This window comes from Pristis pectinata, chromosome 3 (assembly GCF_009764475.1).
Source record: "Pristis pectinata isolate sPriPec2 chromosome 3, sPriPec2.1.pri, whole genome shotgun sequence".
Classification (NCBI taxonomy): domain Eukaryota; kingdom Metazoa; phylum Chordata; class Chondrichthyes; order Rhinopristiformes; family Pristidae; genus Pristis; species Pristis pectinata.
Genome location: NC_067407.1, coordinates 26299538 through 26311749, shown reverse-complemented (window position 1 = coordinate 26311749; position 12212 = coordinate 26299538). Strand labels below are relative to the sequence as shown.

The 12212-nt window shown below is 38.0% G+C and overlaps 1 protein-coding gene across 4 annotated transcripts in view; it reads left to right on the top strand.

Moving 5' to 3' along the window:
* The window catches only part of rnf220a (ring finger protein 220a), a 386135-nt gene that overhangs the window by 269309 nt on the left and 104614 nt on the right, over positions 1-12212 (top strand). For all 4 annotated transcript variants that reach the window (XM_052011819.1, XM_052011820.1, XM_052011817.1 and 1 more), the window contains one exon: positions 5405-5500. In XM_052011819.1, coding sequence (XP_051867779.1) covers positions 5405-5500 — 96 coding nt within the window. The remainder of the gene's footprint in view (positions 1-5404; positions 5501-12212) is intronic.

Below are 12212 nucleotides of genomic sequence, written 5' to 3'. Positions count from 1 at the left end.
GTGAAAATATTCTAACAAAGGTTGGTAATAATATATTTACAGCACATCCCAGGAATTGAAAGGAGTCCAGCATCACATTGGATTTTTCCTTTCAAATGTAGAAGTTAAGGTCTTGTCAGTAAGTTTCAGGCTGGCATTTTATAACCAGTTAACACCAGGGGACTACAAGAGCTAAGTTTGGACATTTTTCATATGTTAGTAGTTTACCATTGGCATTTTTCATATGTTAGTATGTTCATATGAAGTCTTCTTCATTTGTAGCCAATTCAACAATATCTGTTTTTCTTCAATTGGGTGTTATTACTTTTATAAATGCTACTAATGTCATTTGCATCATCAAGGAGAACATGTGATTCACAGGAAAATGTGGTCAGAAGTTGCCAGGTGAAAAGGCTTGGTCTTGTTCTGCACTCTGCACGGCTGAGAAATGAAGGCTCCAATGTCCAATTGACGGGGGCAACACCTGGGACTTAAACGTGTTGGGAGCAATAACACCAAATGTCTATTTATTTGCACCAGTCATTAATGAACAAACCAGACTGAGCCAATCATTAAAATGGCTGATTCTGCAGTGTTAAATTTGAGTATACAGTATGTTTCCAATGACCAGCTGGTATGGAATTTGATAGAAAGGGCCAAACTAGTTTCCAATGATTCTAATAATATTTTGCAGTCCATATCACTATAAGCGAAGAAATCTATAAAATCAATGCAGTATTAATCTCTTACCACTAGATGCCCCCAGCAGTAAATGCCTGTGCAAGAGATATCAGTGACAGTGGTATATAATCATGTTGACCTTTCCTCCATGTTACTCCTTCTGTCCGGTTTTAGCCTGCTGAATATTTTACTTTCAGGTCTGAGTGAATGCTGTTAATTCCTGCAATACTCTGGTGCTACATCATCCAACTGCCACATACTTATTGAGTCAAGTGCCACAACGGGCAACTCCAACCATTGGTCCGCATGAAAAATGGAATGTGCTTTATGGCATTGGATGATTGATAGTGCCCCATTTCTGCACTGCAGTTCAAAATAACAATATTTATTGTTAAAAAAATAAAATGCTAAAATTGTAACAACTGCCCTATGTCCCTTTTTGTCATCACTGAATAATCGATTATTCACCCAGACAACCTGCAACTGTTTGGCATTAAAAGATCTATTATTTGTGACACTCCTATAATACACTACAGCTACAGAAGGACAGTATTATTTGGTATCAGTGGCTCTGCACTTCCACTTCGCATGCAAGGGAGGTGTTTGGAAGTGAGCAGCTCCACAGTATTTAAGAATAGTTTATTAAGCTGAGCTGCAGCCGTATGTAGAAGAGGGCTTGAGATTGACATGTTTGGGATTAGTTCGGCCCTACATTTTTCAGAGGTCGTCTCCATGGATCTCAGAGGCTGTGAAATAAATGGGCCTTGCTTTAGCAGCTGGCCAAAAGTATGAAACCAATACATAACGTTTAATTCCACTGTCTGCATAGGGAGAATACCGATTATTCAGTTATTTGATTAATACAGGAATGAGCTTCTACTTGACTAAAACTATTGTGGACTATTAATCATTTGACCTCTATTTTAAATAAAAGGCTTTGGAAAAGAAAGAGTAATTTACGTTGCAAAAATACTACCATGGCACATCCCGGACATCACTCCAGCTCCATGACTAAAGAAGAGAGAATGCTAAATCGGTGGTTAAAGTAAAAGTCTTACTATCAAGACTTCTTGTTATAAATCGAGTACACTTTCACTTCATTTTGTTTCTGCTGATTAAAAAATATCTGATAATCTGCTGCATAAACTGCTTATCTTACTTGGGGGAGAGGAATTCACAAAGAACAGCTGTTTGGCTATGAACACTCAGCAAGAAATTATGTGACACTCTTTGTGAGCTGATATAGCTGGCAAAACATCCTGGGCTACTAATTTCATTAATTCAGCTCTCATATATCATACCTTCTCTCGGCTTGTTTCCCTTATGATGTCATCAACATTTATTATTTATATCGGAAGTAGTTGATTAATCAGCATCTAAAATAAAAAAAACATAAACCAATTCCTTTTCTTATTATTGATTTTTTAAAACAAATTGTGACTAAAAACTTTTTAATTACTGTAGTGTGTCACAATTCCTGGTGCCCATGTGTAATGTCTAAGTATTTAGTTAGAACATCAATAATAAAAGTAATGATTTATTAAAATGTTGAGAAATATACAACTGTGTGCCCAGAGGACATGTATAAGTTACAGGCTGCCTGACATCAGAATGATTTTATGTGAATGATTGGGAGCAGAGTGACAAGGATGCTTCTAACACTTGCTGCTATGTTATGAAGATAGGCTGACAGAATCTGACGTTCTCATTGAATAAAAAAAGATATGGCGTGATTCAGGTCTTTAAAATGCCGTGAGGCACGGATAACGTGGATGTAAGCAGGTTATTTAACTTAAAATTTGATTGTAGGTCTAGAGCACACAAGTACAAAATTGACACGCCTCAAGCAAGACTAGAGATTAGAAGAAATTGTTTTTCCCCCACACAATTGTAGATATGTAGAACAGATTCCTATCAAAAGCAGTTAATGTTACGTTGATTAAATCCTTGAAAAAGACCAGGATGAAATATCTGAGTACGATAGGGATTGAAGTTTATAGGAATAAGTTGTAGCTCAGGTAATAATTCTCCGAAGTCAAATAGGACAAGTCTTCTTGGAACCAATAGAACAGGTCTGGGCATAAGATATTTTAGTTGGATATCCTGGAGTTTTAGATAAACAGCCTTTGGCCTCAAGAAAAGATTACACAATGAATTTTCTTTTCATGGAAATGATTATTTGCCTCTTTCAGCAGATAGAAAAACTCAAAAAGAGAACTTGAATTTTCAAGTTTTTGGGGGCCTATGAAAAGGATAATGGGGCATGTGGGCTTTCCTCATTTCATTTTGGCTTTACGCTTTATGGCTGTCATCATAAATTATTGATGTATAATAGATAGGAAAATTATCACTTTGTATATGCTCTTATATTATTGCATGTGGTTCAGTGGGAACTCCAAGTTAATGCATATTTGTTTCTGATTTAATTTTGGTTATGGTTTTCAATGTTACAACATTATTTCCCTGAACCCACATCTGAAACTGTTAGCTAAAGTTAAAACTCGTGGATCTGAAGGCAAATCAAAGGCTGGGAAACTGGCTGAGCAGCAGAAAGCTGGCTGAGAAACAGAGGGATAAGGGAAGGTACTCAAATTGGCAGCATCTGACTAGTGGGGTCCTGTGATGATTTGCATTAGGGCAACAACTATTCACGGTATTTATAAATAACTAGGTTCTTCAAATGGAAAGCTGATGACATAAAGATAAGTAGCACTGTAAACCCTTTGGATGGAAGCATGAAATTATATGAAGAGATATGATAGATTAAGTAAATGAGCCAAACTGTAGTTATATGGTTATCAACATGAGGCAAGTTTGAGGCAATTTCATGTCATATGTCAGTGATTCTGATTCTGATTCTGAAGCCCTCCAATTTGGACCTAAAAAAGCTAGAACAGAGCACTAGCTAAATGGTGAAAAACTAGAAGCAGTGAAGGTCCAAAGAAATGTAATGGTCCACATCTATAAGGTCAGGTACAGGAGAGAATGAGAAAAGCTAATGGCTTGCTGACCTTTAGATATAGAGGAATGGAATAGAAGGAGGTAGAAGCTTTGACACAGTTTTGAAAAACTCTGAAGAGACCATACCTGAAGTACTGTGAACCATCTGGTCACCACACCTTGGGAAGAGTATATTGGCCTGAGAGAAAGTGCAGGGTGAACTTACCAAATGGTAACTTACCAAACTCGACACAGGGTTAAATTACAAGGAGAGATTACACAAAAGTAATGTTGCATTGTCAGAAATTTAAAAGGCTAAAGTAGGATTTAGTCAATGTTTTCAAGATATTAAGGAGAAAAAGAGAGAAAAACAATGTCTGTTGGTTGTGGAGTCTAGGGCTTGGGGCCACAATCTAAAAATTAGAGAAAAATCTTGCAGGATGAAGAAAAATGTATGCAAAATATGGTAAGTTTGGAATGTTCTGCTACAAGTCGCAATTGATGTCCAGTCAATTTTAAATTTTAATCCTAAGATTGGTTAACAAAAAGCCAAAGAAGATATTAAAGGTTATGGGCAAAGGTGGTTGTACAAAGTTCGATCACAAATCAATATTGTCTCCTTAAATGGCTTCTTTGCTTAGCTGGATTTTCCAACTCTTTGGTTCTAGAGAGCTATTTTCACATAAGTTGTAGATGTATGTGGTGCTCCTATCCCAGAAGTTAAAAAGTAAACTTTTAGAAAACACAGGAAGCAAATGTCCTTGCTTGAGAAACTCTTCAATTAACTCCAGATAGATTTAAATTGTATCTAGTCTGTTCAATCAACTTCTTCAAACCAGTTTGATACCATACTTAAGTTACGCTTCAATTCTGGCTTCTTGTGAATCCCTGCTTTTAATTGCTCTACCATTTTGGACCAGTCCAGCTGCACAGGCTCTAAAGGCTGGAGTTCGACCCCTCTTCTCCACCTCCAAAATCAGAACCAAGCTTTTGGTCACTTTTTCCACTAATTCCAAATGAAACTTTGTGTCAAATTTTATTTTATAACTCTCCTACGAAATATCTTGCAATGTTATGTGAGCAGAAAATTGCTATATAAATGAAAATTGTTGTTAAACTCCTGGCAGTGTCAAGCTGAAGGAATCTTTGTAAAACCATCTTTGTAAAACTTCACATCAGTTTTCATGGGATTAACTTCATCTTCTGATCCCTAAGATGTGATTCACAATTTTATCATTACAAGCAGAAAATGAGCTGTAGCAATTCTAGACTTGCTGTGTAAATTCACATAAACAAGCGTTTTTTAATACATTCAAAGCTGTAGAAAGACTTTTAAGGCCTGTTATCTGCCATTGTCTCAGAGTATGCAGGTGGTCCTTGTGATTTTTTTGATCTTGCTGGCACATTGGTAAGAGTATGTGAGTAGAAAGTATGAAAAAAAGTGAAAGACACCAGAACATGCATGTGTCATAAGTGATAATTTGTATTTGTAATAGTTGTGCTGTACTGTTTTTGTTTTCTTTGAGAAGTGCTGAAGTTTTATCATGAAGTAACAGGATTAACAACACAGAATTGTGGGCATTTCCTTCTAAGGAAGAGAAGCAAGTGCCAGCACAGTGCTGTGAGTTGATGAGAAGAGCCTGTGCCTTGAGACTTTGCCGGAATTATTTGTACATTGGTGCTGTGCATTCCTACCAACATCCTATTTATCATGTTAATGTTTCCTAAAATCTAAAATGCAGGAAGTATTGTGTTACATTGTGAATGGTGTGTTTTTAACAAATATTCTTTCCTTTTTCTGCAGTCTGTTTTGCTATCAGCACCAATTAAAAGGGAAGGGGAATCGCCAACAGCATCACCTCTCTCTGCAGATGACACTCATCACTCAGACAGATACCAGGTGGGAAAAGGGAAAGAATGGCATCCATTCACGGTTGTAAGAACCCAGGTGCAAAGTGACTCTTATGCATATCTGGACAATGTTCCAACTATTTTAATTCTTTTAAAGGGGAGAGATATCAGAATCAGGAAATCTTTTCAAAAAGGATCTCATCCATGTGATTTATATAGAGAATATTATATATTGTATAGAGAATGTTTGTGTTAATAGGACTCACTTTTTAATCAGGACATCATTTAAATGGGAAATCTCATCAGCAAGGGCCATTTTAAATAGGAATTCTCACCAGCAGAATTCCTTTTAAAAAATTAAAATCTTACTAGGAGTAAATGATAAAAGGAGAAAGTGAATCTGAGGTCAGTCCTCTGAATTCTGGGCAACAACTCAAGTAATCAGCCATCATGACTATCTTAAAAATAAAAATAATACCAATTTGTCCTGAAAAGTTGGATAAGCTTGATCATGTTAGTCAAATATTATCATTGAAGTAAGCTGATTCGATCACTTGCAATGAATGATTTTTTTTACTAAACCATCATTCAGAAAGGATTCCACTTTCCAGCTGCCTTCTACCCAAAAGTAGTAGCCACTGCAAAAATGGATTTAGTGGTAGGATTTTATTATTAAATAAATATACCCCAACAAAAGCATCCTTTAACAGTGTTCATTGTGTAAGCTTGAGAAAGAAAAAAGCAAATTTCAAGGCATGTGAGTTTCAGGTAAAGAACAATGGCCTAGAAATTCAATCACGTAGTGCCTGCTTTTGTGCTATGGGATTGAAATGTGGTGCAAAAATGTTATAGCATGCATAACACAAAATATCATCATTTTCAATCGTAAGGATCCATGCACGTGATATGCACATGCACAAAGCACACGAGGATGCAGGGGTGGTGTCAGGTGTTGTGCCTCATTGAAACCTCCCCTTTGATATTGATTCATGTACATGTAATTAACAAGCAGTTTAGCCACACATAAGAAATAAGGCCTAAACAATGGTCAACTCTTGAATTTATGCTGTTTAAAGGGATTGCCAGTTATTTGCTAGTCTTTTGAGGAGTCAGTCAAAGCAGAGTTCATTGGCTCAGGTGAAGTCTGGAGAGGCCATGCCTCTGGTAATTTGGTAGTGTTTTGGAGGTGAAACCGGATTTTTTCCAGTGTGAAAATGTAGGTACTTTATCTGAGGTCTTGCTGAGTCTCAAGTATGACCAGGAACAGGAGGAGGGAAGAGCCTTTGCTCTGTTTTTTCCAGGAGCCAGCTTTCAACTTCAATCTGTCTGAACTGCAAAGCACCTGGAGGCTAAGGCAGTGGTGATAGAGATCTGTTACCTTCTCCAGGCCAAACTTCAGCCATTCACACATGTGTGGACCGCTCTACCTATAGATGTAAAGAATACTATTGTCCTGGCTTTATAGCCTCAAAATCATCCTGTTCACCATTTATTTCTCTTCTTCTTCTTCAGACTAATGGCTCAGCTGTGGAGGCATATGCAACTGGTATTACTTGGGCATCTGAAAAGAGACAGGCACAAGGATGTGGTCATGGTTAGAGAAGGGGACATGGAATAGGACGTGTTTGAACCACTTGATTCTTCTAAGACAAAAGAGAGTGCAGGGTGAGTGGGAGGGTTGATGTGAGAAGGAGGAATGGAAATGAGTTCACCATCATCCTCAGTGAATGCTAATCCTTCACTGGACACCATCTTTGTGGTCACCAAGCCAAGTACTGACAGCACCCACTCCTCCAAACGGCTCAACCTGTGGGCTTCAGTTTGCTGGTAGAGCTTGTGATTGCGACCGCATTCTTCTCTGAGAAAGAGCTTCAGAGTGTTGGTGAATGTCATCAAGTCATAGAGAGATGCAGCATGGAAACAGGCCCTGTGTTCCCCCCCCCCCCCCCCGATGTTCGCATTGACCATCAAGCACTCATTTTTACATTAATCCTACCCCAACCCATTTTATTCTTCTCGTATTCCTATCAACTCTTCCCCCACGCGCCCCCCCCCAAACCAGATTCTACCACTCATCTATACACTAGGGGCAATTTACAGTGGCCAATTAACCTACTAACCCACACAAATTTGGGAGATGTAGGAGGAAACCAGAGCACAGGGAGGAAGCCCACACAATAACAGGGAAAACATGAAAACTCCACACAGACAGTGTCTGAGGTCAGGATTGATCCCGGGTCACTGAAGCTGTGAGGCAGCAGCTTTACTAGCTGAGCCAATTTTTTGCCCTGTGGGCACTATATGCTTGCTATCATTGAATAGTGAGAAGTGTGTGCAACATAGGAAATGTAAATGACAGCATTGGAGCAGTAAGTATGTGAATGTTGGTAGATGGGATTGGTTGCAGTTTACATTTGAACACACATGAGGCCACAAATCTTTTTCTGGCACCTGCTCCTCAGGACATGACATTTGTTATTCTCCCTTCCCACCTCCTTTGCTTCCTTTTTCCCTTAGTACTTACTGGGGATCCGAGCATGCAGGACCACTCTCCAAGTAAAGGAGGTGCCTGTGTTGCCTTTCCTCTCTAGTTCTGAGCTGCACAACAAATTTCAGCAGTGGTTGGATTCAGTGCTCAAGGGGTGCAGGTATGACATAAGCTAGTGCAGGGTAGCTTTAGCTGGTGCACAGGACTCCCAAAATTATTCACCATTAATGTACACCAATGTGCAAAACCTTGTGATTGGTGCCTCTTAGCACACAAGTCCTTGTGTTAGGTGCACAATTGAAAATTACACATTAATTGAACAAGCCCCAATTCCCCCATACAGCAGCATTCTAGTGCATACTTTAATGGACAATTGAATTTCTAGGCCATCATGTTACTAGTTTTATTTCGAAGAACTGGAGATTGTACTCAAATCAGAGAAGTTTTTGCAAGAGCAAAGGTGCCTGAAGCCTTAAATTGCTGAACTCTGTGACAAAATTAGCTGAATAAAAATCAGATAACATCAAGGCTGCCTCAACAAGAAGTGTTATGGTACACTGGATCTGATTCTACTTGCTGTGTGATTATCAGCCAACCCATGCCCATCATTCAGTCTATTCCACTAATCATCCTGTGTTGGTTTGAGGCGTATTCTAAGAATTAACTTGATCTTAACATTGAGAACTTGGGAATGGGTTTCCTGGCTGTACCCGGGGTAAGTAGGAAAATAGGAAGAGTTTCACAGAATAAAATGCTTTTAATTGAAGGAATTGCTGGAATTCAAACAGCATCTTTCCTATATTTGTTGCAGTCTCATTAATTTACACTCTTAAATAAAGTTACTCTTGTAAAAGCATCAGTTGAGCTAAGATATAAGTTTAAAAGATTAGGAAAAGTAGGTCATTAAGAAGAGCTATTATAATTAAACCACACCATTTCAATTTGTGCAGGCTCTAGATAAAACCACAGTTTTTATGATTTGAAATATGGAAAATAGCTGGCTTAAAAACAAACAAAAATAAATATTTAAACATTTTTTCCCCACTGTCTGTTCTTCAAATCAAAGGCTTGAGCTGAAGCATTGATGCTCAGGCATCAGTAGCTCTCCACATACCCTGGACAACCAACCATTCATTTTGTAACTTGGATGGTGAGTTTTAGCAAAGCTATTCCATCTCAGGAACTGTGATGGTCAAAGCTGATCTGTTCTCGGCTGGAGTTTACACTCTCACTTTCAAGTCACTGGATAATGATCGAGATCAGAAACCCGGGTTGATTTACCTTTCCATAGCTCAAGAGTTCTGAGACCAATTACAGTGCACCTACTGTTGCTGCAGCTCATGTCAGTCAACTCAGCTCAAACCATGTTCTGTATGGCCAACTACCATTCCCAAAGGTGCATTTGTCAGGTCAGTCATCAGAGGAACAGGAGAACTGTAAAAACAAGTAAAAATCAGCACAAATAATGACTGTATGGTGGATTATTTTGGTGGGATGTCAAGCTGTTCTACTTGTCTAACATTAGCATTTTCACGGAATGTGTAAACCTCATGCAGGAGCATCACATTTTTATTTGAAGTTTTAGCTGTCAAATTAGTAAGTGTGAAAATAAAACACCACCCCATATGAAGCTAGAACATAAATGCTAATTTCTTTGTTTGATTTCAAAAAGTATTATTTTAATAAGTCTGACATATTTTGCCCTTCTTTTGCAATTAAGGTTTTAAGTAAATGTTTTGTCTCTGGCCTTGTACACAGATTTCGTCTTCCCCATTATATATCATGAGCATTTAAAAAAGGAACTCATTTTTACTGAGTAGTATTCTTCTCTATTGCAATGCAAACATTTGCCTCCATCTTTAAGAGCCTCCGACACACACTACCAGGAAATGCACACAGATATGGATTCTGTTTTGCATGAGTGGGCTGCACATACTTGATTTACTTAAACTCACGGATTTTAGGCAAATTTGTAAACCGAGAGCCCTGCATGTGTGCATACTGGAAAATTGCTGGGGCTTATCCAAGAAAACTCCAGAGCCAAACACATGTTGGAAAACAGCAGCAAACAGCAAGTAAGCTTCCTGCTGTATCATCATTCAATATTATCTTGAAAAGTTTATTTGGAAAGATCTGAATGAGAAGAATGTCAACTCCAGTGACAGATCTACCTTCCAAGTTGAACTAATGAGCTGGACTGGCTGGTCAATTATCAGCTGCCCTACACCGGCCTGTCTGACCTACTGTCAAGTTTACTGTGTACTCCTGGGGTTTAATTTGGTTCCAAGTTTCTATTGCTGGGCATATCACCTGGGATACACCTCAACACCTGAGGGATCTCATTGTGCAGCCACCGTGACCCCAAGGTAACCTCACCTAGTGACATCAACCCGCTTTCGACCTAAAATGAAGATAGTTTGATCAAGGAGTCTAGTCCTGTATTATTTTACCATGTAAAAACAATTTAGAAATCGTGTTATTTTGCAAAAATGTGTTTTATTTATTTATATGTTACTGAATTTTAATTCTTCTGTCAGTCCCTTCATGTGGAATTCCATGTAAGTTTTTACTGATGAAGGTGATGTTACATATAGCAGGAAACATGTTTTGGAGTGTTATGTAAATGTATAACAGAAGATTCAGGTAATTATACTGACACTATTATTCATTCCTGAAACCACACCTTTGAAGGAGAAATTACTTCTGTCAATTTTTTTGTGCTGTGTCAGCGAGAAGGCAAAGTGAGAGCATGGTGTTCTTCTTTAGTTGCTTAATTTACATAAAGAGAAGAGTCACTGGGAAGGATCTAGGGAGGATAGCAAGGATTATGCGGGGCTGTGTTTTAAAACCATTGGGACAGGATGAGAAACGTAAACGTATTATTGGGTAAAAATGGAGGAGATAAAAGGAAGAGGTCATCGCCAACATATCAAAACCATGAAGGGAACAAGGGGGTTAATTTTGAGCAGTAATTTGTATTAAATCCGAATTGAAATAGAGGATTGAATGCAAGCTAATGTAGCCAAAATCTGCATGTAAATTAAGCAATAGCCACTTAACTTTACTAACGAATGTGACTCTATCATGAAACAAATGGAAAGTTGATTAGGGTGAAATATTTTAAAAATTGACCCATTCTGTTAATCCAAAGATAGGAGGAAGGTTTACTGATCTGCCCAGATGTTAAATTATATAGTAAACTAGGTAAGCTGAAAGACCTTTTCCTACATTCCTGTGCCCTTCTCTCTCACTGTTCACAGCATAGCATCAGAACACCATTGAAACTTGGAACAACTGTTTTATTTTATAAAATATAGCTTATTTTCAATATTTTGTACAGATGAGAAACTTCTCACTTTGTTGTAGTTGAGGTTGCTATTACTTCTTTAAGGATACTGCTAATGCTACTGTACTTTTGTCAAGTGAATGGATTTCATCAGAATTTCTAACTCAATGGCATTTCGTGAGCAGCAACTCTATTCCAGACAAGCATACAGACAAGCATACAGCTCATAGAAAACTGCTAAATTGCAGTAAAATATACAATAGAGAGGGTGCAGAAGAGTCATAACAGAATGATATCTGAAATGAGGGATCTTCAATGTACATGAAGACTAAAATATCCATAGAAAATCCATGATTGTTTCCCATAGAGAGGTTAAGAGGAGATCTAATATTCAAAGTTATGAGTCCTCCAATAAAATAAATAAGTGGTTCTGGTAGGAGGCTCAAAAACCAGAGCACACAGATTTGAGATATTTGGCAAAAGAATAAGAGGAGTTCAGTTTTTAGTTTAACATGATTTCATTCTGTGACTTGGCATGCAGTAGTCACAAGAAGATTGAATAATAAATCTCAAAAGGGAATTAGATATATATGTGAAAAAGAAAATAAATGTAGGGCCATTGGAAAAGATCAGGAGAGTGGAACAAATTGGAGAACTCTTTAATATCACTGATGCATACGTGATGGCCAAATGGGCTTCTGTTCTTTATAGTTCCATAATGCTATGTCCCTAACATGATGAGCGAACAAAAAAACCTTGTGTATATGGCCTAATTAGTGTTTGAGTATCCCAGTAAGTGAATTATTGGATCCTCACCACTCCTAATTATAAATAGTTTGGATAATTGATGCTCTCCTGTTGTTGATGAAAATGTTTTACTGTGTTGTGCTATCATTAACCTCTCACATGCAGAGGGAATACAGTGCCTGAGAATCTTCTTCTTTATGAGGAACCGTTATCTCCATAACAACCTCGTCAGTTATCTGC